We start from the raw sequence: 24,516 nt of genomic DNA, 5'->3' as shown, positions 1-24,516 counted from the left end.
CAAAAGGCGTACAGAGGCGCGGGCAGCTGCGCCCCGGCTTTGGTGGGGAGACGGGGGAGGCGCCCCAAGCGCTCGCCCGCCCCCCCCCCCCAACTCGCGGCCTGGTCGCAGGTGAGGCCAGTGGAGCGGGCATACAGCTGCGAGGGCCCGTACGCACAGCCCGGGGCAGAGGGCGGGTGTGCGGGCGCCGCCGCTTGGTGACAATCAGCGCTCGCATCTTAACGCGCCTAGATCTGCCCGGGGGTGGAGGCGCCCCGGGCCGCAGGCTGAAGGGACGGTTCCCCAGCTCCACCTCCCAGGGTCGGCTCCCTCCCTAGCCTGGTTCCCGGTCGCACTGAAAATGGACAGCAGGGCTCGCCCTCCCACCCGCTTCGGTCCTTGACCATAACGCGCTCCGCTCAGTCCACCTAGCCGAGCCCGGGCACTCGCCCCGCTCTGGGCCTTATCGGCGCTGGCATCGGCTCCCAACCTGCAATCTCCCTGCCCGCGTTATCTGCATTTCTCATCACGCTGAAACACAGACACACGCACACACGAGAACAGACCCAACAGAGGCACACAGGGGAGGAGGGGAAAAAGAAACCAGAGAACCAGCGCAGATCGGGACCTGTGGGTGGTTTTAATACTTGAGTTGACTTGATAGAAGGCGACTTTCGGAAAACAGTCCCGCTTACACGCTGAGGAATCAGGTTACGGGAACCCGGATTCACGCTTGCCTTCCCCCGCTATGGGATCTGATCTGGGGACTAGACACTCCCCCCAGGAGTACTCACAAGGGGTCTTGAAGGCAGAGCTCACGTGGACAGAAGAGGTAGTGCTCAGGAGCATGGGGCTGGCTACCTCTTTGCCTCCTGGGCAGCCCCAACGACTTGCCGGTCTGGCCCGGGAGATGTAACCCAGGTAGAAAGCCTTGAGCCCTTGCCCTGGCTGCAGAGGCGTGAAGTTATTATTGGCGTGGGGTGGGGATTCGTGCTTCCTGCGCACTGCCCTCCAGCCGAGTGGCCTCAAGAGTTTAGGGCACTCTTATCGCTGGGGTAGGGGGTTGGGGGCTGGGCATCAGCAGTGACTGCCTGGCCCCCCTGGGGAATGGCCTTTGGTCCCGATGGGGGAGAAACTTGGACGCCTGGCCCAGGACTGAGTCCTGGGAGACCCCTCCCTGACTAGGAGTAGCCCCTCGGATAGAAGGTGTGTGACCGCAAGCCTAGGAGCCCAAGAGCCCCTGTGGTTCTGGCTGGGACACAGGAAGAAGGCCTCCAGGAGGCTGTCCCCGGCAGGGAAAGCTGTAGTTGGAGACCCGGGAGACAGGGCTGGAGCCCAGCTCATGGGCTGTGGTAGCAGCACCCCTGACCCCACCAGCCAGGAGGTTCTGTGACCAGAAGGCATGGTGGTGGGCACCCGCGGTCTCTGTCACTTGGCCTGCACTTCCACATGCCCTGGGTGCCCCTTCTCCCTCTCAGGTCTCTCTTTCTCCCTCTAGATACAAAGCCTGGGAGAGTCAACCGCGCGAGATAAGATCACAATTTCAGCCCGTCCCGACAGAGCGATCTTATCAGGATGGGACTTGCAGAATGGAATATTTTAAACTTTATCTGAGCCCAGATCGGGGCCGCCTTATCGCTGCACCATCTCTGGGATGCGGGGGAGGGGCAGGCCGCGAGGTGGCCGCGCCCCCAGCCACCCCGTTCCGGCCCTCTGGGCGGACACCCCCTCCAGGCCGGACCCCCGGTGCTGGAGCCCAGACGCGGGGGCCCGGCCCGCCGGCAGAGATTAGATTACGGCGCGCTTGGCACACAGCGCGGGGGGCGCGGCGCGGGGTGAAGGTCGCGGGCGCCGCGGGCAGAGCGGGGCGGGCCGGGGGACCGGTAGGGGGGGCGGCGGGGGTCGGGGCCGGCGGGCAAAGTTTGACTCACGCTTGATCTGCCGGGGGTTGCTCTGTTTCCTCCTGGACATGTCTCCGGCGCCGCGCGCCCTCCCGGCGGCCGCCTCTAGCCCCTGGTGGGCGGCGGCGGGCGGCGGGGGCGCGGCGGGGCCACGGGGCGGCTCATGCCCCCGGCCCCTCGGCTCCAAGGCCGTCCCGGCTCGCGCCCCCAGCCCGCCGCGTCCGGCCCGGCGCCGCTGAGGAGGCCGGAGTATCGGCCCTGCTGTGCGGCCGGGCAGACCGCCGGGGGCGGCGGGCGGCGGGCTGCTGCCGGCTTCTCCGCTCCCGCGCAGACGCCGCCGCCGCCGCCGCCGCCGCCGCCGCCGCCGCCGCCGCCGCCACCGCTGCTCCGCTCTTCTCAATGGAACCTGCGGGTAGCGCGCGGCGGACCTGGCGGCCTCTGCCTGGGCGCTCGGGGCGTGCGGGCGGGGCGTGCGCGTCACGGCGCCGCGCCTCCGGGCCCGCCCCACCTCTGGCCCCGCCCCGCCCCACCGCTGGTCCCGCCCCGCCCCGCCGGGTCCGGCCCTTAGCCCCGCCCCTCTCCCCGCCTCCTGACCCTCCTCTGGCTCCGGCCCCGCCTCCGGCCCCGCCCCCAGCGCCGCGCTCCGCCCCCGCCCGCGGTGCGCACGCCGGTCGCCGGGGCGGTCTTGCTTCCTCGCGGCCTTGGCCTCTCCCCGCCTCGGCTGACCCCGCCCCGACACCCTGGCTCGCCCTGTCGCTTCCTCGCTGAAATGGTCCCGCCCCGCCTGCTGGCCCCGCCCCCAGGGAGCTGGCCCCGGCCCTGGGTGAACCTGTGGCCTCCTCCACACCTCTTTTGGCCCTGCTGCTTTGTCCCCAGGCCTAGCTCAGACTCTGCGACCCAATACACTCCGCCGCCCCGAATCACCGCGCCCGACCGGGTTTAAGCTCTCTCTGGACCCGCCCTCCGATGCCAGCCCCGCCCCCAAGCCTGACCAGACCTGGTTCGGCCCCTAAACTCCGAGGCCCCGCCCAGAGCACTCCACAAAGCCTGGGCTCCACTCACCGCTCCATCACTCCTCCCCGCTGCTCTATAACCCCGCCTTCAGGGCCTCTGACCCGCCCAGAACTCCTAGGCTCTGCGACCACCCTCCTCGGCCGCCGGGTAGGGGACAATGAGGGCCGGGTCAAGCAGCCCGAGGCCTTGACGTCCCACATTGCCTGGGACCAGACTTGGAGTGTGGAGCCGGCTCTGGCACGGTGGGGATTCCGCCCAAGACTGGTGGAAGCAGCATCCGCGGGGTTCGCCACCTTCGGTGACCATAGCCCCCAATGGAGAGCAAGGGACTTCGGGCCCTCCTCCCTTGGGCTCAGATCTGGCTGGAAATCCGAGAGGCCGCAGAAGCCAGCGGCCTGTGCCTGCTCCCCGCCCCCCCCCACCCCCCGCAGAAGCCCGCAGGCGTTGCTCCTCTGGGTCTCTCCTTCCCAGGCTGTGCCTCTCCAGGACGCCCCTGCTGGAGGCCCAGGAAGTAGAAAGGAGCGAGGTTCCCAGGGTCAGTACTGCCTGTTCCAGCCGTGGACACGGAGGCCAGCCCTTCTGTCCTTTGGAATATGTTCATGGGATCCCAGAGGCCCCCCACTTTCCAGGAGGCTCAAGGTCACACAGCATCAGAGTCGTCCCTGGGAGCTCAACTGTATTCCTTTAATATTCTTGGCCTGCATTTGGTGCCTGCCCTCACCCCGCAGTCCCCAACCCCATATTCACAAGAAATAGGAAGTTAGCAGGGGCCAGAGGCTAAGGGGAAGAGCTTTGCAAACAGGGTGTCTGGATGCCTATCAGCAAAGCTGGACCCACCCACCTGATGGCAGGTGATCCTCACAGTGATGGCTGGGTGCTGAGCACTCTGCCCTGAGACCCCCTCATTCTGACTCCTTTTGCCTTTGCCCTTCCCCATAGAAGACGAAGAATGTGCCCCCAGGACCTGGGCACTCTCCCCTGCTGCTGCTGCTCTCAGGAGGGCAGGAGGTTGGCAGGTGGGGCAGAAGGTTGAGGTCCCCCCAGGATAAGCCACTGCCCCCAGACAGGCCAGAACACTGAGGCCAGGAGGCCAAGAAACCTGTCCGGAGTCATGAGCTTGCCCACTCTTCCCACTCCCTGCCCAGACCCAGTGGGTACAGCCTTCCTGCAGCTGCCATGGCTTTGTACCCCTTCTCTGCGGAGTATGCGGCCCATAGTTGACTGCTTCACTCAGCCCAGGGCTCCCACTATGTCTGTCAGTGTGACAAGGGACTCCACCTGTCTGGGTTTCCCATTGGGCCTGCTGCCTTCCCAAAGTGGGGAGCCTCTTTACAGGATGGGCACCTGGCAGTCAGGGGGATCCCTGGAAGAGGTGGCCACGAACTGGACTTCTGCCGGGTTTGAGGCTCCATGCACAGCAAGTGGCACCAAGGTTGGTACCACTGCTGGAGTGGCTGGAGGTCTGTGTGGAAGAGGGTTCTGAGGGTCAGCAGGAGCAGAAGAACCAGGACCAGTTAGTGATGCCTGATCCCTGCGGGGGTGGGGGTGGGGCGTCCCTTGTGGCCCAGTGGTAAAGAATCTGCCTGCAATGCAGGAGCCGCAGGAGACACTTCGATCCCTCAATGGGGAAGATCCCCCGGAGGAGGGAATGAATATCCACTCCAGTATTCCTGTCTAGAGAATCCCATGGTTAGAGGAGTCTGGGAGGCTACAGTCCATGGGCTTGCAGAGAGTCAGACACGACTGAGTATGCATGTTGAGGGTGAGGGGAGAGAGAGGGCTACTTTAGGCTCCCAAGACCCTCATTGCCCAGGGACTTAGGGGCAGGGGCAGGTCAGAAACAACCTGCTGACCAGGACCCACTTCATAATTCTCAGGGCTCAGTGGAAAGTGAAAATGTGGAGCCCCTTGTTCAAAAATTAAACATTTTCATGCAGCCTCAGAGGAACCTTAAACCAAGGGTAGGGTTCTGTGCACCTGTGCCAGTCACCCGCCTGTGAAATGCCATGACAGCCTTGATTCAGGCCCGCACTGGGGAACTTTGCTTCCATGCTCTGCCCACTCTGTCTGCCTTGCAAGGGTTGTTATTCCCACCACTGCAAAGATAATGACACTGCAGGCTGTTTGTGACCGATGGCGGGGCCACTGGACCTCACTCATACAGGCTCTATTGATCACGACAATAAACAGGAAAGAGGAGCAAGGAATGCTGAAGGAAGGGAGGCCTGGCTTAGCACAGAGCAGGAGTCACCACCTTTGCCTGGGGAAGTCAAAGAAGGCTGACTGGAGGAGGCATCATCTCTGTGGGGTTCAGTAGGAGTCCCTGCTCAGATGGGAGAGAGGCTGCTGCGGGGTCCTACCGGCCACCTGCATTCCTTGTGGGAGTGTCACGATTCACATCCAAACATCACTGGTGGAGGAAACAGAACTGCACTCAGTCCACGTGGGTGTTTGCAACACGTGCCCTGGAGCTGGGAAGGGCTCGGTGTGGAGCTCAGCTGCCCTGACCACGGCCTGGCTGTTTCCTGCTTTGCTGGATTTCAAGCCCTAATAGCCTGGAGGCCTTGGAGAAGGTACCAAGGGTATCCAGGCCCAGGAAAGGCTCCTGGGAACAGCTCTGGATGCCCACACTAGGGGGCCATATCATTATCAGCATCACTAGCCTTTCCCCGGTCCTTTTGGGGCTGGTTCATGGTTTCTCATGACATCCTGTCCTAGCAACCCTCTGGTATACAGCATCAAGGCTGTAGCGGTGGTAATGACACTGAGGCTCAGAGTGGCCCTACAGCTCGGAAATGGTCATGATTCCTGTATCCCGCGGAGTCCCAGGGCAGAGCCCATGTTCTTAACCCTGGATGGGCCCTGGGAGAACATGGTTCAAATCTTGGCTCTGCCACACAGAAGGCTGTGGCCCTGAGCGAGTCCTTAAGCCGTCAGGCTCTTGGTTTCCTCCTCTGTCAGTGGGGTGGGCAGGACCCTCTAGTCTCGATGCCGCTGTGGCTCCGGGCTCACGTCTGCTCCACCTCTGCTTTGTGCGCTGGCGGTCTGGGGGCCTGGCTTTGCTGCTGGGCTTGCCCTGTGCTGCCCTGTCCCAGGGGGACTGCCCGGGAGCAGGCAGTGGCTGTGGGTGGGGAGAGGGCTGATTGTGGCACTTCCCACATAGCAGGCTCTGCACTGGTTGTTAGGCGATGACCAAGGGAGCCACAGAATGTTCTAGAAACTTAAGCTGGACACTGAAGGATGAAGATGATTCAGGAAAGAGTGGTGGGAGAAAGGCATTCTCGGCTAAGGGAGGAGCAGGGACAAAGCCTGGGAGGGTTGGACAGGCTGGGAGGAGCGTGTCCCTAGCCCAGGCCAGGTGAGGGGCTCTGCCTGCCAGGCTGCACTGGAAGTCCTCTTTCTGCCTCACTGTCTCCCCCAGTGTTCCTGACTGGGCCTTCCTTATAGCCCTGAGAGGCCCCTTGGGGACTCTGCCATCATCCCCACCCAGCTCCAAGCCTCCCTCACCCACCAGCCTGACTGCTGCTGGCCCCACAGCCACTCCTGCCCCCACTGTAGGCTGAAGCCAGTGGGACCTCCCCAAAGCAACCGCGATCATCTCAGCCCTCCCCGCTTAGTCCTCCTCTGAACCTCCCTGAACAGGTGCAGGCGTCCTGCGGCCCCACACGCTGTTCCTGCCACGAGACGCACCCTTCCCTCCCACTGCCCGCCCCTTTTCCCTCCCTTGGGGAAACCCTGATTGCTTCTGGCCTCTCCGCTCTGGTCCAGCCTGCAGGGCCCAGGGTAACTTTTCTGCAGTTCTCAGCACTCTGTGGCCTCACGCGTGGAGTGAGGGCAGAGAGCGGCAGAGGGCTCCTCAGTGCCAGGCCTTGCGCCAAGGACTGTCTGAAGAAGGGACTCTTAGAATTCCTATTTGCCAGACAAGGAAACTGAGGCTCAGAGAAGTGAAGTCACCCCCACCCCACCTGCCACACAACAGGTGAGCAGCAGAGCCCCCCTCGGAAATCCACAGCTGCTGCTCCTGCATGGCCCCTGGTGGCTGCCCTGCAGGGAAGGGGGCCCAGGCCTTGCTCCCCCGCTGCCCGTCAGCCCCAGGCCCTGGAGCCCTGGGCAGCCATGCTAGGGGCCCACACCGACACTTGTCAACACTGGCTCTGTGAAGGGTTTAATTAACTTCCTGTTTCAAGGAGGGGGGTGGATAATGAGTTTTAAGCAACACGTGATACCACAAGGAGGTCACACAGCAGCGAGGATGTCAAAATAAATTAAGCTAGGGATCAGAGGCAGCCTGCAGGACGGGCAGGGGAGGAGCCGGGGCAACACAAGGGACAGCTGGATGCCACCCTGAGGTGTCGGGGGCAGGCTGCTGTGGGGGGCTGGGCTGGCTCCGGCCTGGGGGATGGGCTCAGGTGTTCCCTGTCTGAGGGGAGCAGAGGGTGGGACTCAGCTGGTCCCCTCTGGGCTCAGCCAGACTCTCTGAAACAGCATCTCTAACAAGCCACGCCCTCTGAGACCCCAGGACACACGGGTTCTGCCTGGACACTGTCCTGAGGGGTTAGTGACCCACCCCTTCGTGCAGCTGCCCAGGTGTGGCCTATTTACCAGCCTGGTGCAGGCAGGAATTATTATCTGAACATTTCCGAAGGAAGAGAGTAGGTTTCAGGAAGCTCACACTTCCCTGGCCGCCTCCTTCCTTCTAACCTCCCACTTCCTCCCGCTCCAGCACTGGAGGTACAACTGTGGACAGCACACAGGACAGGCACTCAGAGTCCAGCGGCAGGGGAGCAGCCAGGATTAGTGAGTGGGCCATGGGCACCCCAGGGCAAGCATGTCTCAGCCCCGAGGCCTCGGGCCTGGGCACTGGGGGGCAGCTGTCATCTTAGCAGGTGGTTAAGAAGGCTGCAGATAGGAGGTGCCACCTAAGCAAAGCCCCTAAGAAGGGGAGGGGAGGGAGGGAGCCAAGTGGATGGTGTGGGGAGAAGCTCCGGCCAGAGCCAGTGAGCCCCAGCACTCAGTCTTCGGAGGGAGCCCGAGAGTCAGGGCTGGACGGGTTTCTGGTGACGCTGCACCCAGAGGGGAAGGTGAGACCCCTGGCACTCGCCCTCCTGCCTGGGCCCAGCAATGTGCCTGAGTCTCTCGCAGCTGAGACTGCAGCTGAGACCGAGGTGTGTTTAGGCCCAGCTAAACCTAGGGAGGGCCCTGTCTGCAACCTCTCTCAGTCGGGGGCTCCAGGGAGGAGGCTGGTGGCCTTGAGCTGCAGCCCACAAGGCCAGGCCATCTGGTCAGGGAGGCAGACATTGGCCCGTGGGAAGGGGCTGTGGCCTTGGGTGCCCAGGCCTAGGCGGGAAGGCTTTGTGTGGCTGCTTCTGGGCAGTGGTCCTGCAGCCACAGCAGCGGGACCCTGGGCCCGCTGGCCACCCACCAGACAGGCAGAGAAGTGGGATCTCGCAGGGTTCAGCCTCAGGCTCAAGACCAGAGCCCACCACGGCACATTTCGGGTGACACACAGGACCAACAGCCTCCAGGTCCTGTGCCCCCACGGCGGTGCTTAGAGGGATCCCAGTGACGCGGACCTGGCCCATCCCTGGTGGCCCTCTCTGTGGGACCCCGGACGTATGGATTCTTCTGCCTGTGTGAGTGTGGCCTTCTACACCCTCTCCCTGGGAGGCTGGGTTCTCTGAGGCATCTGTGGCCCCTGCTGCTACTGCTAAGTCGCTTCAGTCGTGTCCGACTCTTGTGACCCCATAGACGGCAGCCCACCAGGCTCCCCCGTCCCTGGGATTCTCTAGGCAAGAACACTGGAGTGGGTTGCCATTTCCTTCTCCAGTGCATGAAAGTGAAAAGTCAAAGTGAAGTTGCTCAGTCGTGTCCAACTCTTCGCGACCCCATGGACTGCAGCCCACCAGGCTCCTCAGTTCATGGGATTTTCCAGGCAAGAGTACTGGAGTGGGGTGCCATTGCCTTTTCCCCTTGCCTTGGCCCCTAGGCAAGCCCATCCTAAGGACGTTCTCCAGCCATTCCCGGTGGATGTGGCCTCTGGCCGCCCAGGCAAGCCTCCCCCTTCATGGGGTCTGGGGACAGGGCCCGAGGATGGGGCCTGCCGCCTGCTCCACTGCCGGCTCTTTCCCTCCTGCAGCCCTATGCCCCATGCCCGGGCAGACTCCCGCGTGCTCCCTGCCCCTCCTCACCTGGTCCCAGGCACCATCTTCTCTCTGGCCCCGTGTCCGGACTGGTGGGGCCAAAGGGTCACTGGGGTCAGGCTTCGGGACCTGGTGGAGTGCAGCTGTCAGGTACAGCCTTCACCTTGCTGCCGACCCTCAGACTCCCCTGCTCCTTGCCTCACCTGGCAGATCTGGGGGGTACTCTGGCTTCCTAGAGGGGGCGAGCCAGGCCCTTGGGGCCCAGGCAGAAGGGCCTGTGGGGGCCAGGCTCTGCCTCCTCGGGTCCTCAGGGAGCCGTGGCCCCTGAACAGGGTCTGTGCCCACCAAATCCTCTCCCACTCCGTCCAGCCTGCTGTCACAGCCCACATGGGGCCCTTCAGGACGCCCACCCTGGACCCCTCGCTCAGGCCGGTTCCCACAGATGTGCCCAGAATCAGTCAGATGTGTGGTTGTGTGTGTGGGTGCTTGTGTGTGGTTGTGTGTATGTATGTTGTTGTGTGTGTGGCTGTCTGTGGTTATATGTGTGGTGTGTGTGTCTGTGGCTGTGTGTGTGGGTACTTGTGTATGGTTGTGGGTGTGTGGTTGTATGTGTGGCTGTGGTTGTTTGTGTGGTTGTGTGTGTGGCTGTCTGGTTGTATGTGTGGTTGTGTGTGTGGCTGTCTGTGGTTTATGTGTGGTTGTCTGCATGGGTGTCTGTGGTTCTATGTGTGTGGGTGCTTGTGTGTGGTTGTGTGTGGGTGGTTGTATGCGTGGCTGTCTGTGGTTGCGTGAGGCCTGGGAACAGTGCACCCGTGTGTGTGAGGACGAGGGTGCCCCGCGTACCTGTGACGTGCGTGTGTACCTGAGCTGCCCCGGCCTCGCCGAGCTGGTGAATGCTGCCACCTGCTGGCCAGGCTGCCACTGTCCACACACTGGGGCTCGCAGCCCTGCCGTGGGCTCAGGACCCAGGAGGGCAGGTTCACTCATGTCCCGCCCCGAAGACTAGAGCTGAGGGGTCCCCGATGTCATGCGCCTCTGCACCCATGGGCACCTGACCGTGCAGAGCGCCAGCCTCACCCCTCCCCCACCAATCACAGCCTGTGGCAGGGCCTGGACACCCCATCGTGCTTCCAGGGACGAGGAGGCCAGCCTGAGGCTGGCCGAGGCATGGCGAGCCGGGCAGGGGCACCCAGTGCTGCAGACCTGGCTGGCCCCACAAGGTGTCCACCACCAAGTCCTGGGATGGTGTTTCTCAAGTGTGGCTCCGAGCCCACTGATTCCACCCACTGCAGCCCCAACCCCCGGCTGGCACCCCTTGTCAGCTGCTAGTTTGTTCTGCAGCCCACAGAAGGTGTGTAAGTACCAGACAGAGGAGGCAGCCTGCTGGGCAGGGGGCATCGATGAGAGGGGCTGAGGCTGAGGGCAAGGACCTGGGCAGGGTGTCCCTGGTGGATGGAAGTGTGGGGCCAGGGCCTGGTGGGACAAGGGGAGTGGTGGGGTGGGTGGGGCTGTGGCAAGGTGGTCCCTGCACCATGTGCAGAACCTGTCTCCCTGTGGATGGCGTGGCTCCCCCTCCCACTGTCCAGCAGGTGTGGTTGGGGGCCTGCTCTGAGAGATGCACCCCCACTCTGCCCCCACCAAGCCCAGGCAGCTGTCAGGGGCTGGACAGGGATCTGCTGCCCTCCAAGTACTTGTCCCTGACACAGGGGTCTCTGGAGGCATCTTCAGGACTCAGGGTCCCTAGGGGTCAGAGCCTGTAGTGGGGGAAGGTCTCTGGGTCTGGTGCCCCCTGCTGTCTCTGTTGCCCTCTGGCTCCCTAACCCAGAGGGGCCTGCAGCGCTGAGGCACTATCTTCGCCGGGTTAACAGGTCTGGGACCTGGTGGGACCGCTGCACTGCCAGTAGGCTCTGCAGGGCCACGTGACCCTAGGACAGGACGAGGGTGGCAGCTTGGCGGAGCAGCAGGGTGGGGCTGGCGGGAGGACAGAGGCCACGGCGGAGGCACCCTGTGACAACAGTGGGCATATATTTGACAGCACGGATTGCTACGGTTTTTACAGTACAACCTCAGAGCCCCCCCCCCCCCACCCCGGGTTTATTCATCAGCACTAAAGAGGCACTCTGAGTGGCACACACACCTTTTACAAAAAAAGGCAGTTTGGGCTTGATTTGGTCTCTTTCAAAATATCAAAATTAGAACTTTTGACATACACACTGTACCTAAGGTTAAAATGAAGAAACAGAACAAAACAAACCACAAACCTCAGAGACACCTAAGGACAGAAGGTAGCCTCTCCCCACCTCCTGCCCCTGTGAAGACACGATTCTGTAGAAAGGACATGTGTGCCGGCCCCTGGGTCGGGTCAGTGCGTGAGCCGGCCTTGAGGGTCCCATCTGGCTGCTCCGACCAACCATGGGGCTGGGGCTGCACGCAGGCAGCTGGGAGCCAGTCAGGGCTTCTTGGGCCGCTGGTGCCTCGGGCAGCCTGTATGACCCCTAGCACCTCTTGGTCCGACCCCATCCCCCAGGTAAAACAAATCAAGGAAGCCTATATTCACATTACATGAAAATAGCACCAGAAACTTCAGAGTAAAATTGCTCATACTTGCAGCAGAGAGCTCCGTGTAGGAGACAGGCTCTAGAGAGGGCAACTACGGAGGCTGGGGTGGAGGTGGTGGGGGTGGAGACAGAGGACCAGGGGTCAAGGTGCACTAGAGACCAGCTTTTCTGTCAGCAGCACAGACAGTGGCCGGCACAACCCTGTGGTCAGAGGCCTGTTGTGCTCTGTAGGACTGGGCAGCTCAGAGATGGCTCTTTGGCCCCCATCTGATTTCTAGGGTTGCTTTGGAATTCCAGCAACAGCAGCAACGACACTTTGATGGAGGCTGCCACCATCTGACTGGTGGCTGCCTCAACTTAACTCTTGTTAGATGACAAGGGTTGGGGGGCCCTGTGGAAACCTTCAAAGCGAGGGGTTCTGTGGCATACTGGGCCTTAACTGTGGGGCACATGGGGCTGAGGGGATGAGCCACTCTCTCCTTAACTTCTTGGTACTGGATAAATAGCTGCATGGCCTCAAAGAGGCTGCAGCTGGCCCAGCCCTCACCCTCACCTACCAGCTAGAAAGGGATTGCTGTCCACCCCGGGCTCTGCTCAAGGCATCAGAGTTGCAGCTCTAACACTAAAGTCGGAGCATTTTCACGGTACATCAGATGAATTAAGATGTGGCCACCAGGCAACTCTCAGACGACTGGAGCTCCTCCAAAAAGAACAGGGTCCCCCATTTGCGAGTTCGTCCCCAATCCCACTCCTAGGCACTTGCTGGCTCCTATAAATTACTCAGAAGAGTCCTTTTTCAAAGGGATCTTGAAACTGGTTAGTCTCTGACCGAACAGCTGGCTGAGGAGGTGGCTCTGGGACTCAGCTGTGCGGCACGCCCGGGGGTTAGGGGGTTCCGCACTGTGGAGAGCCCCACCCTTCCTGGGGGCCCTGTGTAGAGGTCTTGTCTGGGGGAGGGCCTTGCTCAGCCCCTCCTTTCTGCATCTGAGGTCCCCCTGGGCATGGCTGGGTTCCCGCTTCTGTACCTCTGAGGGCTGAGGGAGCATCAAGCTGTTCTGGCTACTGGGCCTGGGCTTGGGCTTGGGCTTGGCGGGGATCACACGGCTGGGAGTTGCCTGCTTCCGGGGGGCCCGAGGGGGTTTTTCGGGGGCCGAGGGGCCTCTGCCCAGGCTCCCCACACCTTCGCTCCTGGCTGGCTCCGGGGCCCGGCCTTTTCTCTTCTTCTCACTGCTGTCTGTGTCCTCCCTGGGGCCCAGGCTCCCTCGCAGCCCCTGGCCACCAGCTTCCCTTGGCCCCTTGGGGTAGCCTTTGGCTAGGGCTCGAGGGAGGGCCTTGTCTGGGGCGGGGCCCTGGCCTGGGCAGTCGGGCTTGGCTGGGGTGGTGGCTGTCTCGCTTTGGAGCTGCCCACTGGCTGGTTGGGGCTGGCTGCCGCCCACTGCCTTGGTGCCCTGCCGGGGGCCTCCAGCACCCTGGGAGCCTGGCTTGGCTTTGAGGGCGGTGGGCTTCAGCCTCTCCTCAGTGCCACGGGGGGGTTCTCTGGGCACGGGGCTGGCTACCGCCTTCTTCAGTTGTCCTGGGATCTTGGGTGCTTTGTTGGGGGTGGATGAGCTTGACCTGTCCTTTGATAAACTCCCGCAGCCCCTAAGCTTGGGGGCACTGCCTCTGTGGGAGGGGCCCCCTGTTGCCCCTGCAGGCACCAAGAGACACGTGGATAGCTGCTTCTCCTTCCAGAGCAGAGAGGGGGCTTCTAGGTGATGGTCAGGGGCACATTTTCCAGGTGCACTTGGGGTCCTGTGTTTCCCTGAGAATGGGCCAGCTGCCCTCTTTTCTACCTCTTGGTCTGCAGTCCCCAGCCGGGGCAGAGAGCCTCCCAGCGGGAAAGCCTGCTGGAGGAGGTGCTCAGGGCTGCCTGGGGAGGCCTCATCCTCAGAGCTCTCCAGGGCCTGGTCCGGCTTGTGGCCATCTTTGTCACCAGCCGAGGCCGCTGGGAAAGGAGACAAGGATGGGGGCAGGAGCTCCTGGAGGCCTAGAGGGTCTATGGGCCTCTCTTGGGTCCCGGGCTGCCCGGCGGTGGTGCTGGGAGCTACCTCTGGGCAGGGCTGGAGCAGGGCTGGGAGGGACCCCTCACTCGGGGTGGGGCTGCTGCTCTGGGACAGAGGCCCTTCCGCGCTGGACCTGGAAGGGCTGCTGGGAGCGGCCACCCTGCGCCGTTTGCTAGGCAGCGTGCTCTCTCGGGCCGAAGCCTTCCGCCCGGGGGCGCCGGGCCTCCTCACGCCGCGAAATGTGAAGGGCTGCTGCCCCTTCCTCCGGTGTTTGTCCATGTGCCGGTCGAACTGCTCCTTTTTGGCGAAGGTGTAGTTGCAGGAGCTGCAGACGAAGGACCGCTTGCTGATGTGCGTGACGTTGGCGCAGAGCTCGCAGGCGTACAGCGGCGTGTGCGCCAGCTCCAGCTCCCCGCTCAGCCCGTGCTCGCCGCCCAAGTGCGCGCGCAGCTCCTGGTGCTCCGAGTAGACGCGCGGGCACTGCGGGCACAGGTACACGCGCTGCGGGCTGTGCACCGCCAGGTGGCGCTGCAGCTTGAAGGGCTTGGGGAACCGCTTCCCGCAGTGGTGGCAGTCGCGGGCCGGGTCCTTGCAATCCTGGTGCACCGGGACGGCCGGGAGCTGGGGCTCGCCGTGGGGACGGGCTTCGGGGGACGCGCCGCCGGCCGGGGCGGGGCGCGCGCAGGCGGACGGGCTGCCCTGCGCCGAGACGCCGACCGCCTCGCAGCCGCGGCTGCGGGCCTGGGGCCTCGGCCGCTCCCTCGGGAAAGCCTTCCCGGCTCCCGCGTCCGGCCCCGACGCCTCTGCGCAGCCCCCGCCTGCCCTGCCGGCGACGGAGCGCTTGCCCCGGCGGGATCTGGACGCCTGCCCCGCGATGCCGCTCAGGAAGTGCGTGACCACGCCGCCGCCCTCCCAGCATGCGGGCAGGTCCCCTAGAGACCGCCGCGCCTGCCCCTTGCGGGCGAAGCGCACGGCGTGTTCCCGCAGGTGCTCGTTGTACATCCAGACGTCGGCCACCTCCCGCAAGCACATGCCGCAGGCCCACAGCCCCGCCTTGCTCTGCACGTGCTTCTCCAGCAGGTGCTCCCGGAGCAGCTCTCGGGAGCCGAACCTGCGCTCCACGCACATGTAGCAGGTGGGGGGCGGGGAGGGACTGTGGGCCAGCTTGTGCAGGTCCAGCTCGCCCAGGCCGTGGAAGCGCTGGAAGCACACCCTGCACTTGTAGGGCGCTCTCCTGGCCTTGGCACGCTGGCCTTCGCCTGCAGCCCTTCTTGCTCCATCCGCCTCCTCTGTCCTGCTCCGTGGGCCCTGGGAACCGGCCGTGGCCTTGCCATCCAAGAAGCTGGTGCTGGGGAGACCCACAGGGTCTTCACAGGGTCCCAGGAAGCATGGGTCCTGTATCTCCAGTTTGGTGCCCAGCATCTCCAGGTCCGCGGCACTCCTGGGCACCCCGTAGTGTTCTCGCTCCAGGTTGGGAGGCTCAGGGCTCGCATCTCCTAGAGAAGAGGTGACCTCGTCCGCGGGGGCCTGAAGCTCCAGGCCTCGCCAAGCTGCCGGGACCATGTGTAGCTTGGGGATGTTTTCCGATGGGTGGTCCTCGGCGCAGCAGGGGTTCGTCTCCAGGTGGGGCTCTAGGGCCCACAGGCTGGGGCCTGGGGCCCAAGGGTCAATGCCCGGAACCTTGCTGTTGAGGAAGCCCTCCAGGAGGAAGGACTCAGGCAGATCGGTGGCCTCATCACCCCATGGGTCCTCGTGGGACAGGCAGAGCGAGCCAGAGTCGCTGAGGTCTGTGGGCAGGCGGGCAGAGGGCAGAGTGACACTGCCCCCTACCTGGCCATTGGGCTCCACCCGGGGTGGGGGCTTCGACTTTTTACAGCGCTTCCCATAGACACGGGGGTTCTTCTTCCGAGCCAAGCGGTCTCCCAGGGGGAAGAGCTGGGAGAAAGAGGCCTCATCATCCAACAAGCTCAGAGGGTCCCCGTGCTCCGGGCTGGGAGGTTTAGGAGCCGTGCCCTCCTGCTCTGGGACCCCCTCTGCTGGGCTGTGCGGGGGGGCCTGGGAGCAAGGACTGCTGATGGTGCCACCTGCTTCAGAACCACGAGTCTCAGGGGGGCCCCGGGGGCCCCAGGGGGGCCCGTGCTCCTCCCAGACACTGTGCCCTGATCTGCTGTCAGCCTCTCTGCTGTTCCCTGCAGGCTTAGGCCCAGTCACCCTCAGTGGCTCTTCACAGATGACAGATGTCCTGGTCTCTCTGGGTCCCCCACACCCTCTTGCCAGAGCTGCCTTCTGCTCCCCTGGCCCTTCCCCTGGAGGCGCTCCCTCCGCCATCCTTGGACAGGCCACCCAGTCCCCAGGTGGCTTCTGTGCAGGTGTCTCCTCCGGGTCCGTGGCTGCGGGAGGCAACTCCGTGGCCTTGGTCTCTTGTTCTGTCTTGGGTGAGAGACGGCAGCAGTTGGCAGCGGAGGTGGATGGACTCCAGCAGCTTCTGTCTGGAGTCACATCAGCAGGGACCTGGGGATTGCTCTCCTCCCGGAACCTTCTCGCTCTGGGCTTCCTCACTTTCTTGTTAGATTTCCCCTCTGACTCGCTGGGGAAATCTGTGGGTGGTCTGCCACGCCTCTGGCTCCCACCTTTCTCTGCCTGTTTGGGTCGGAGCTCTTCCCTCCCCAGCCGGTCCTGTTTCCTAGGCTCTGTAGGCCTCACGTCCACCCCTTGCCTGATTGTATCTGGGGTGTGTGGCTCCCAGCTTGGGGGACAGCCTGGAGCTCCCAGAAGCCCCTTGGATATCTCGGGACCCAGGGCATCCTCAGGAGCTGTAGAGCCACAAACAGGGGGCGGCTCCCCAGCCTGGCTGGGGTCTCCCACCAAGCGCCCAGGTTCCTCCTTCCCCAGTGCTCCGTGACTCTCCTTCCCGGGGCGCTGGCACGTCTGGGGAGCAGGTGAAGGCGCTGGGCTTGGCTGGGACGCAGCACCCTTGTGCAGCCCGTGCTTCCTGGCTCGGTGGCGGCTCAGGCCCGGCCCGGAGCGGAAGGAAGCTGAGCAGACCTCGCAGGTCACCGGCCGCCCGCTGGGGGCTCCGCCCCTCCAGTGGCCATTCTCAGTGAACACCGGCTTCTTTTTAAAGCCACGCGGCTTCTGTCTGAGGTCCTGGGGACTGAGGGCATTTGCCTGGGGTCTCTGGTGGAGGGCACTTTGGGGGAAGTGGGCTCTGGAGTCACTGGTTGTGCTGCCTGGGCAGAGCTCTGTGGGAGGACAGGTCACTGGTACACCCCTGGCGCCAGCCTCGGACTCCTTGGTAATGGCAGGGGGCCTGGCCCCAGGCGTCTCCAGGCTCTCCTGTCCTTGGAAGCTGACCAGAGCCTTGCCTTCTTGGCAAGTGTGGGGATCTGGCCGCATGGCCCCACGTGTGGAAGGGTCAGTGGGCACAGTGGTGACACCCTGGCCTTCCCTGTTGCCTAGGGGTCCGGAGGAGGAGCCTGAGGGCACCCCACCTGGGTGGGTGGTGGGCAGAACTCCCCTGGGGTCTGGCCACTCAGCCCGGGGACCTCTGAGTGCCCCCACGCCGTCTGCGGTGGGGACGCTGGGCAGGGCAGCAGCCTTGACAGTCATTCCCGGGGTGCTGACTGTCATTGGGTGGGGAGGGGTGGCACGGGCAGGGGAGTCCCCTGGCCTTTCTTTTCTGGAAGCTTCTAGGGTTTTTGACACATGATCTCCAGGGCGGGCCCCTCTGTGGGCGGCACTGATGACACTGACGAAGCTGGGCTCCGTGGGAGGGTCTTCCAGGGGGCTGCCGTCCCCTAGGAGAGGGTGGTGAGCTGGGCTTTCCTTGAGGCCACGGCGGCTTGTCTTCAAAGAGGGGGACACCGCCAGGGGTGCCGCAGTGCCTGTGGGTGCTGGGCTGCGCTCGGCCCCTTCTGGAGGTGTCCAGGTGGGAGAAGAGGCCGACAGAAGCTGAGAGCTGGCAGCCCCACCGTGGGGTGGAGATGCTGGGAGCAGTTCCCGGAGCTCCCCTGAAGGTGCCGTGGGAGGGCCTTCCTGGTGTAGGGGCTTGAGGCCACCGGGATCAGAGGGGGCTGCAGAGGTGGACAAGCGGGTGTGGCTGGCCAGGTTCCTGGTGGGCGGCTCTGGGCTTTCCCCAGCGAACAGCAGATGCTTCCTAAGGCCTGGGCCAGCTGCCACCACCTCCAGAGTCCAGTCCCTGGGCCTGTCTGGGGTGTGGGCTGCCACTAAGGCTGGGACTGCAGAGTCTGCCTCAGAGGAGGTGGGGCTTGGGGTGGCCTGTGCCTCGTTGCAAAGGCCCATGGCCACCCTGCTTCCCTGGAGCTGTGCCCCCAGCTGGTCTGCAGCCCCGACCAGCCCGGCCGGTGTGGTTTCAGGGTCGGCGCTGGCCGTGGTGCAGCTGTCCGGTCTCCCTGGCCTCCCTCGGTCGCCTGGCTTCAGGTGGCCAGCTTTGGCCTGGCCCCTGGGCTTCCTGGCCTGGCCATGTGTGCCTGCATGTCCATCTCCGTCCGGCCCCAGCTGACGTCCGGCCACAGTGGTCATCTGCACGCCTCCCAGGGAGCCCAGGGCAGGGCTGTGGGCCGTTGTCTCTCCTTCCTTGCCACCGCCTCCCAGATCTGAGGGGTTGCTGTGCAGAGGGCTCTGGGCATCAGCAGTGGGGGTCACCCTTGAGCCCCGGGCATCATCTCCCCTCTCAGCTGCTCTGGCCACCAGGAGCTGCAGCTGATGAAGTGGGCTGGAGGCTGGGTTCTGGAGTCTCCTGCCCAGGCTGGGGTTGGGTGTGGAGGCACAACTTGGAGAGACTCCCACTGGCACAAACTCCTCCTTGCCCTCAGGGCCAGGCCCAGCCGCAACAGGGGGCAGGAGCTCTGTTCCTCCTGGCTCACCTGTGCTGCTCACAGAGTGTCCCCTGGGGGCACTGCTATGAATGGCGGCAGAAGGAGGGGTGGCGCCCAGAGGAAGAAGCTCGGCACCCTGAAATGCCAAGCCAGGCGCTAGATGGGCAGTGGGGCTGCTGTATGCCTCCAGCTTCAGAGGATCTTGACAGGGCCCAGGTGCCTTGCAGGGTCCCGGGGAAAGCCCCCCTCTCGGTGGGCGGGGAAGGAGCAGCGGGAGGCCTTGGCCATGTTGTGTTCCAGGGGCCCCATGACCCTTAGGAAGCGAAGGTTCCAGGCTTGGGCTGCACTTTGCTAAACTCCCCACATCTGACACGGGGTCCGGTATGCAGACTTCCTGGTGGGCCCTTCGGCCCCCTTCGGCCCTTGGGAGACTTGTCTTTGGGACTCTGGCTTTCTGCACTGATTGGAAACTGAGGCTGGCTCCCATGGGGCTGGAAGGACCCCGAGGAACCACGTCCTTGTGGGTGCTGGGGGCCAAGGGTGAGGGCCACTCCTCCTGGGGGCTTGCCAGGGCGTCCCCTGTGGTGTCTGCCCCCTCCCCGTGTGGACGTGGCTCCTGGGGGGCAGTGGTGCTGGCCCTGCACGGCTCTCCTGGGGCCCTCTGTGGGCCTCTGCTCTGCAGCTGACTCTCCAGTTCCGTGACCAGCCGTTTGATCTCCAGCTCCTCCTCAGACAGGTCGCTGGTACTGGCGGTGCTACACTCGACAGCCCTGGTGGGCAGAGCGCTGAGGCTGGCAGCCACGGGCCCTTGAGTGGGACGCTGCTGACTGAAAGTCTTTTCCGCTGAGAGGCTGGGAAAAAGGTCTGGATGGCCAGGCGGCACCGGGGACACTTCCTCCAGCAGGGACCAGCCCCTTTCAGGCAGAAACGAGGGGTACGGTGGGTCTAGCTGGGGTTTCCTCGGGGGAAGAGCAGCACACGCACGCAGCACAGGGGTGTCCCCGTGCCCAGAGAGGCTGCCATAGGTCGGCGGGTTGAAGTTGTCCCTGGGCAGCCCCAAGGGGAGGGGCGTGGGCTCCAAGGCCAGTGCCGACTGGCCTCTGCCTGGGTCTGTGATGCCTGTGTAGGGCGGGCTCCTGGGCGGCTTTGGCTCTGGGGAACTGGCATCGTGGTCATCCTGGTGGAGGGGTGCCCTAATGGCCAGTGGGCTGTCTAGGGCTGAGGACCGGGAGCCCAGGTCTTCATGGAAACAGCCGGCCAGGTCTTTGGGTCCAAGGAACAGCTCACTGCGGGGCCTACTGTAGGGCTGAGGCCCCTTTCTGGCAGTTGGAGCCTCCATGGGGTCTCCAAGACCAGGGGTCTTCACAAAGAGAGTGCTGGGGTCCAAGTGGACCGTATGGACAGCGTTAGCAACAGGCACCAGTGATTCTCCGGATGGAGAGGCAGGCGGGTCCTCTCTGTCCTGGGAGGCGACTGGCTCCGAGCACCGACATGCACCCAATGTGGGTGAGCTTGCGAGGGGCAGCACTGTGTCCTCCCCGTGGAGCTGTGGTCGCTCTGGGGCTGAGGGGCAGGGGCCGCCTCCCCTGCAGGGAACTGGAGAGGAGCCTGGAGTCTCCTTGTGAAGTTCCGTGGCATCAGGGGGAAGGTGGTCAGTGATTTCAGGGGTCTCAGTGTCTTGAGGGAAGCCTGGAGGTGGATGGCTCTCCGCTAGGATCTCGGTGCCGGTGAGATCCTGCAGGAGATGCTGGGGGCCTTTCTCCTCTGGGTCCACTCCAGCTTTTGGGCCGTGCAATGGGCCCTGGGCCCCGGGACTCTGGCTGGGGCCTGGCCCAGGCCTGCCTGGCTCCTCGGGGCCCGGGTAGCCCCTGGACCTCGCAGCCTCCTGCTTCACCACCTTCCTGGGTTTCTGCTGCTGCCCGTCCTCTCTGGGGCCTGGGGTCAAGTCCACTTCCTTCCTCTTCTCACCCCGGCGCCATCGCCGGCCGCTGGGGCGGGGCCGGCCTCTGAAGCGGGAGCCAGGGGGCTGTGGTCCGTCCTCCTCCTCAGACTCGGAGGCGGCGGCGCAGTCGCAGTGCTGGGGCCCGCCGTCTGCGGCGCCGGGGGCTGGGCCCGGGCCCCGCCCGCCAGCCCGGTTCTTCTGCTGCACGATCTTGTGGATGAGCTCCTTGCTCCAGGTGCCGCCTCGCGCCCGCCTCCGCCTGCAGTCCTGGCCGGGGGACAGCCGGAGGCGCCGGGAGCTCCTGGTCTCCACCAGTGGGGCCCGGCCCCCGGGGTCCGTGTGGCTCTTGGGGGCCTGAGTTCTGAGAGCCCGCGGGCGGGCCTCAGCCCGGCCTTTCCTCCGTGGCCTCAGGCGGGCGGCCCTGGAGCCCCTGCCAGGCCTCTTGGTGGTGTTAACCGTGTCCAGCTCTTTCCGGAACAACTTGAACCGCTTTCCTCTCCTCTGCTGGCCAGCCAGGCTGGCCTCATCTGTCTCTGCAGGAGCTGGGCCCAGGGAGCGGGTTTTGGGCCTGGGGCCGGCAGGGCTGCCTCCATCCCCGGGCTGGCGGGGCTGGGTCTCCAGCGGGACATCCACTGCTGGGGGCAGGGCTGGGACTGGGGCTTTGTTCTCTGGTGTCGCCCCCAGCCTGGCCTTGGGGGGCTGCCCGGCAGCGGGGCCCTTGGGGCCGGAAGGTTCCTCGTCGGTGAAGACGTCAATGAAGCTGCTGTCGATCTCGGGGCTGTCGGACTGGTCCTCCAGGCCGTTGAGCGCCTCTGTGATGAGGCTGTCCAGCTTGGCAGCGTCCTCCAGGTCCAGGTCCCCTGTGGGGAGTGGGAAGGGGGTGGCGGTGGGGCCGGGCAGGAAGCTCGTCCGCAGGGGATCGTCTCTGCCATCGGGCCGGAGGTCTCCGCCCAGCAGGAAGGGAGTCCTGGTGTGGCTGAGCGGGCTCGGGGTCCTGCCGGCTGGCACTCTGGGGGGCGCGGGGAGCCCCGGGGGCTGCTGGTGGCTGTCCTGGGCCCTGGCTGGCAGCAGGCCGCAGAACTGCCGGTGGCCCAGGAAGGCGGCCAGGCTGCTGTAGTTCCGGTCACACTGCCTGCAGGTGAGCAGCACGTCCAGCTGGTCCAGGTTGGCGCTGCTGAGGGGGAAGTGGTGGGCGGAGTACGGGGGCGGCCCCTGGGGGAAGCCCTCCAGGCCTGCACTGCCCGCCTGGAGCCCCGAGCTGGGGAATGGGGTCTCCTCCAGCCCCTCTGCGGGGAAAGGGAAGGTCTTGGCTGGCTCTGGCTGGTAGTGGATGGGGAGGCTGTGCGAGGGCTCGGGGGACGGGAAGGGGCTGCCAGCCTCCTGTGGGTGAGGGGCTGGGTGGAAGAAGGCAGAGGGCACGAGCGGCCCGGGCACCTGACTCTCGTCTGAGCTGGGGTTGGCTGGGCTGCTGGACAGTGGGGAGAGTGACGAGCAGGTGCTGCTGGCAGTGTGGGTGGCTGGAGAGGGCAGGGGGGACTCACTGGGGGAGGCTCCCACCACCCTGGGCAGGGGCAGGCCAGGGGGTCCCCGGGTTGAGGCCTGGGGCTGGGCTGCCCCAAAGAACAGGGGCTGGGCTCCTGGGTCCTTCAGCCCATTGTAGGCAAACAGGCCAGGGGAGCCACTGCCGTGCTGGCCTGGGCTGTTTCTCAGGACGGCCAGCTTCTCACCCGGCCCGGGTGTCTTGCCCACAGCACCCAGGGCTCCCTGGCTGCCCCCCTGCCACTCGGGGGCCCCCGGGGGGAAGGGCAGCCGGTTCAGCATCTCCATTTGGTGGGGGCCGGGCCCGGCGGCCGGGAGCACCTGGGGCCAGGGCAGCGGGGGGCTCTGGGGCAGGCTGAGCCGCTGGCCTGGGCTGGGCTGGGCTTCGAAGAATGTGGTGGCTGGGGGACCCAGGGGAGGTGGAGGGTAAGGGGCTGGGGCGGGGTCCCACAGCGGGGGCAGTCTGGCAGTGGAGGGCCCTGAGGCAGCCAGCTCTGTGTCCCGAGGCCCTGGGCTGGTGCCCACCCCGCTGGCACCAGGGCTTCCATAGGCCTGCCCGGGAAACTGCCTCTGGGACAGGGAGTTTGGGGGCCCCCTGGGGCTCCCCAGCCCTTCGTGGGCCGAAGGAGGTCTCTCAGGGAGCACTTTGGTCATGTTCTCGTGCAAACCATCCCGGAAGGTGGCTGCGCTCTCCGAGAAGGGCTTGGGGGCTGGGGGAGCAGTACTAGGGGGAGGGGGCACACCGCCAAGGTCGCTGGGGGCCTCGAGGCTGCTGGGTCGGCTGGAGTAGCAGGGCGGGGGCGGGGGGGCCGGGCGGGCAGGCAGGGTGTAGGCTGGGCCTGTGCCGACCGCCTCCGGCCACGCCCCCCGAGGCTGGTGGAAGGCAAGCACCAGCGCCCGTTCGGGGTACTTGGGCCCAGCCATGTCCTCTGGGAAGGGTCTCCGGCTGGCCCCGTGCAGCTCCGGGAAGGGGTACTGAAAGGCCGCGGCCCCAGGGCTGCCGCCTTCGGAAAAGGGCTCCGGCTCAGTGGGGGGGACCCCAAAACTAGCACCTGGGAAGCTGTTCTCAGCTGGGGGAGGCCAGGCATCGGCCCCACTGGCCTGGAATTCCAGGTAGGAGGCCGGCCGACAGGGGCTAGTGCCCCTGCTCTGGGGGGCCCTGAGGGGCGGGGGCCCGGGGGTGGCACTCGGTGAGGTATAGTTGGTGGAGGTAAAGCTGGAGGGGGTCTCCTGGAAGCACTTCTGGAAGCTGAGCTCCTCTGGGGCAGGGGAGGCCTCGGTCCTGGGATGGCCAGGCCTGAGACTGGCTCTGGTCCCTTGGCTTGGGGGCGCTTCTGCGTCTAGGGGCCGGAGGGCCTCGGGCTGCAGGCTCTCAGGGGTCTTCCCATCCAGGGTGGGTTTGGGCCTTGTGCTGGCGATGCTCAGACTGTAGAGCTGCTGGGGGCTGCTGGCCACCCTGCCTGCCCGCCGGACATGAGCCTGCATGAGGTTGCTTCCCGCTGGGGTTTGGGGGCTACTGCCCTTGCTGGGGACGCTGCTCAGGGCCTGCACTCTGGGGAGAGGGGCCTCGGCCACCCCTTTCCCAGCCTGCTGAGCCTGGGTCTTGGGGTCGTCCATGGCCTGGGCCCTGCTGCCCATGGCCTTGGTGGTCCTGTTGGCCAGGGCACTGATCTCTCCGGGGGGCCGCAGAGGGCCCCCCGTGCCACTGGCCGCCGGGCAGGGCTGCAGGTCTCCAGTCATGGTTGGGGGTGGCGCTCCGAGGGGCTGCTCCCCAGGCATGGCCCCTCCGTCCTGGGCGCTAGGAGGATGCTGTGGTCCGAGGAGGGCCGCAGAAAGCGGGCTGGGTGGCCATCCTGGCCCCTTGAGGAGCCCTGGAGAAGCCTGCTTGCATGGTCCTGACTGGAGCCTGCAAGGAAAGGACAGAGTGAGTGGGGGACAGTGAGCTCTGTGGCTCTCCTGGTGGTGTGGCAGGCTGGAGCAGAAGTGGTGGGCACACAGCCTTCCCTTTTAGTGGTGGCGGCTTGGCTCTGATGGTCCCTCAAGAGATAAGGGAAAATGAGCTCCTGCTAGACTGAGGAGAGGGCTTAGTTGGTGGGGGTGGGCTGGAGGTGGGGAGGAAGAAGGAAAAGAGAGCGAATGCTGCTGGGGGTTAGAGGTGTGCGAAGACCCTGGCCACCCCCGAGCAGCCCTGCTGGGCACCAGCCAGGCCCTGAGCAGGAAGGCCCCATGAGGCATGTGGCTCCCAGACCTGCAGAGGCCCCACGGTGGGGGTAACGGGCACCGGATGCCATGGCGGACAGCCCAGGAAGGACAGAGGGCGCGCCTGGCCGAGGCTCCCACCTGCTGCCCCTGTAGCGGACACCCAGCCTCTGGAAGGTGATGGCTCCTTTTCCTGGGCCCTGAGTTGACCTGCTGTTTGGGGCAAACGTGTCTGCCATGTGCTCATGACCCTCACGCGAAGCTCAGTGTGAGGTACCAAGAGACACTTGGTAATTATGAGTTTAATCCACAGGCCTCTGGAGAAAAGCCCCACCCCCAACACTGAGCTTCTGGAGTGCAGGGA

The 24,516-nt window shown here is 64.9% G+C and overlaps 2 protein-coding genes across 6 annotated transcripts in view; both read right to left on the bottom strand.

Moving 5' to 3' along the window:
- ZFPM1 (zinc finger protein, FOG family member 1) overlaps window positions 1-2,297 on the bottom strand; it is a 61,026-nt gene extending 58,729 nt beyond the window's left edge. For 2 of the 3 annotated variants that reach the window (XM_042231539.2, XM_042231540.2), the window contains exon 1: window positions 774-1,974. In XM_042231539.2, the coding sequence (XP_042087473.1) occupies window positions 774-828 (55 nt within the window). In that variant the 5' untranslated portion in view covers window positions 829-1,974. Of the gene's footprint in view, window positions 1-773 lie in introns of all 3 variants that reach the window. The other variant, XM_042231541.2, reaches the window with a different exon arrangement.
- An 8,743-nt stretch (window positions 2,298-11,040) lies between these two features.
- The window catches only part of ZNF469 (zinc finger protein 469), a 246,364-nt gene continuing 232,888 nt past the window's right edge, over window positions 11,041-24,516 (bottom strand). For all 3 annotated transcript variants that reach the window (XM_042231537.1, XM_042231538.2, XM_027977729.3), the window contains one exon: window positions 11,041-23,859. In XM_042231537.1, coding sequence (XP_042087471.1) covers window positions 12,369-23,732 — 11,364 coding nt within the window. In that variant the 5' untranslated portion in view covers window positions 23,733-23,859 and the 3' untranslated portion in view covers window positions 11,041-12,368. The remainder of the gene's footprint in view (window positions 23,860-24,516) is intronic.

This window comes from Ovis aries, chromosome 14 (genome assembly GCF_016772045.2).
Source record: "Ovis aries strain OAR_USU_Benz2616 breed Rambouillet chromosome 14, ARS-UI_Ramb_v3.0, whole genome shotgun sequence".
NCBI lineage: Eukaryota > Metazoa > Chordata > Mammalia > Artiodactyla > Bovidae > Ovis > Ovis aries.
The sequence above is the reverse complement of the archived record's forward strand: the minus strand, read 5'-3'. Positions and strand labels throughout refer to the sequence as shown.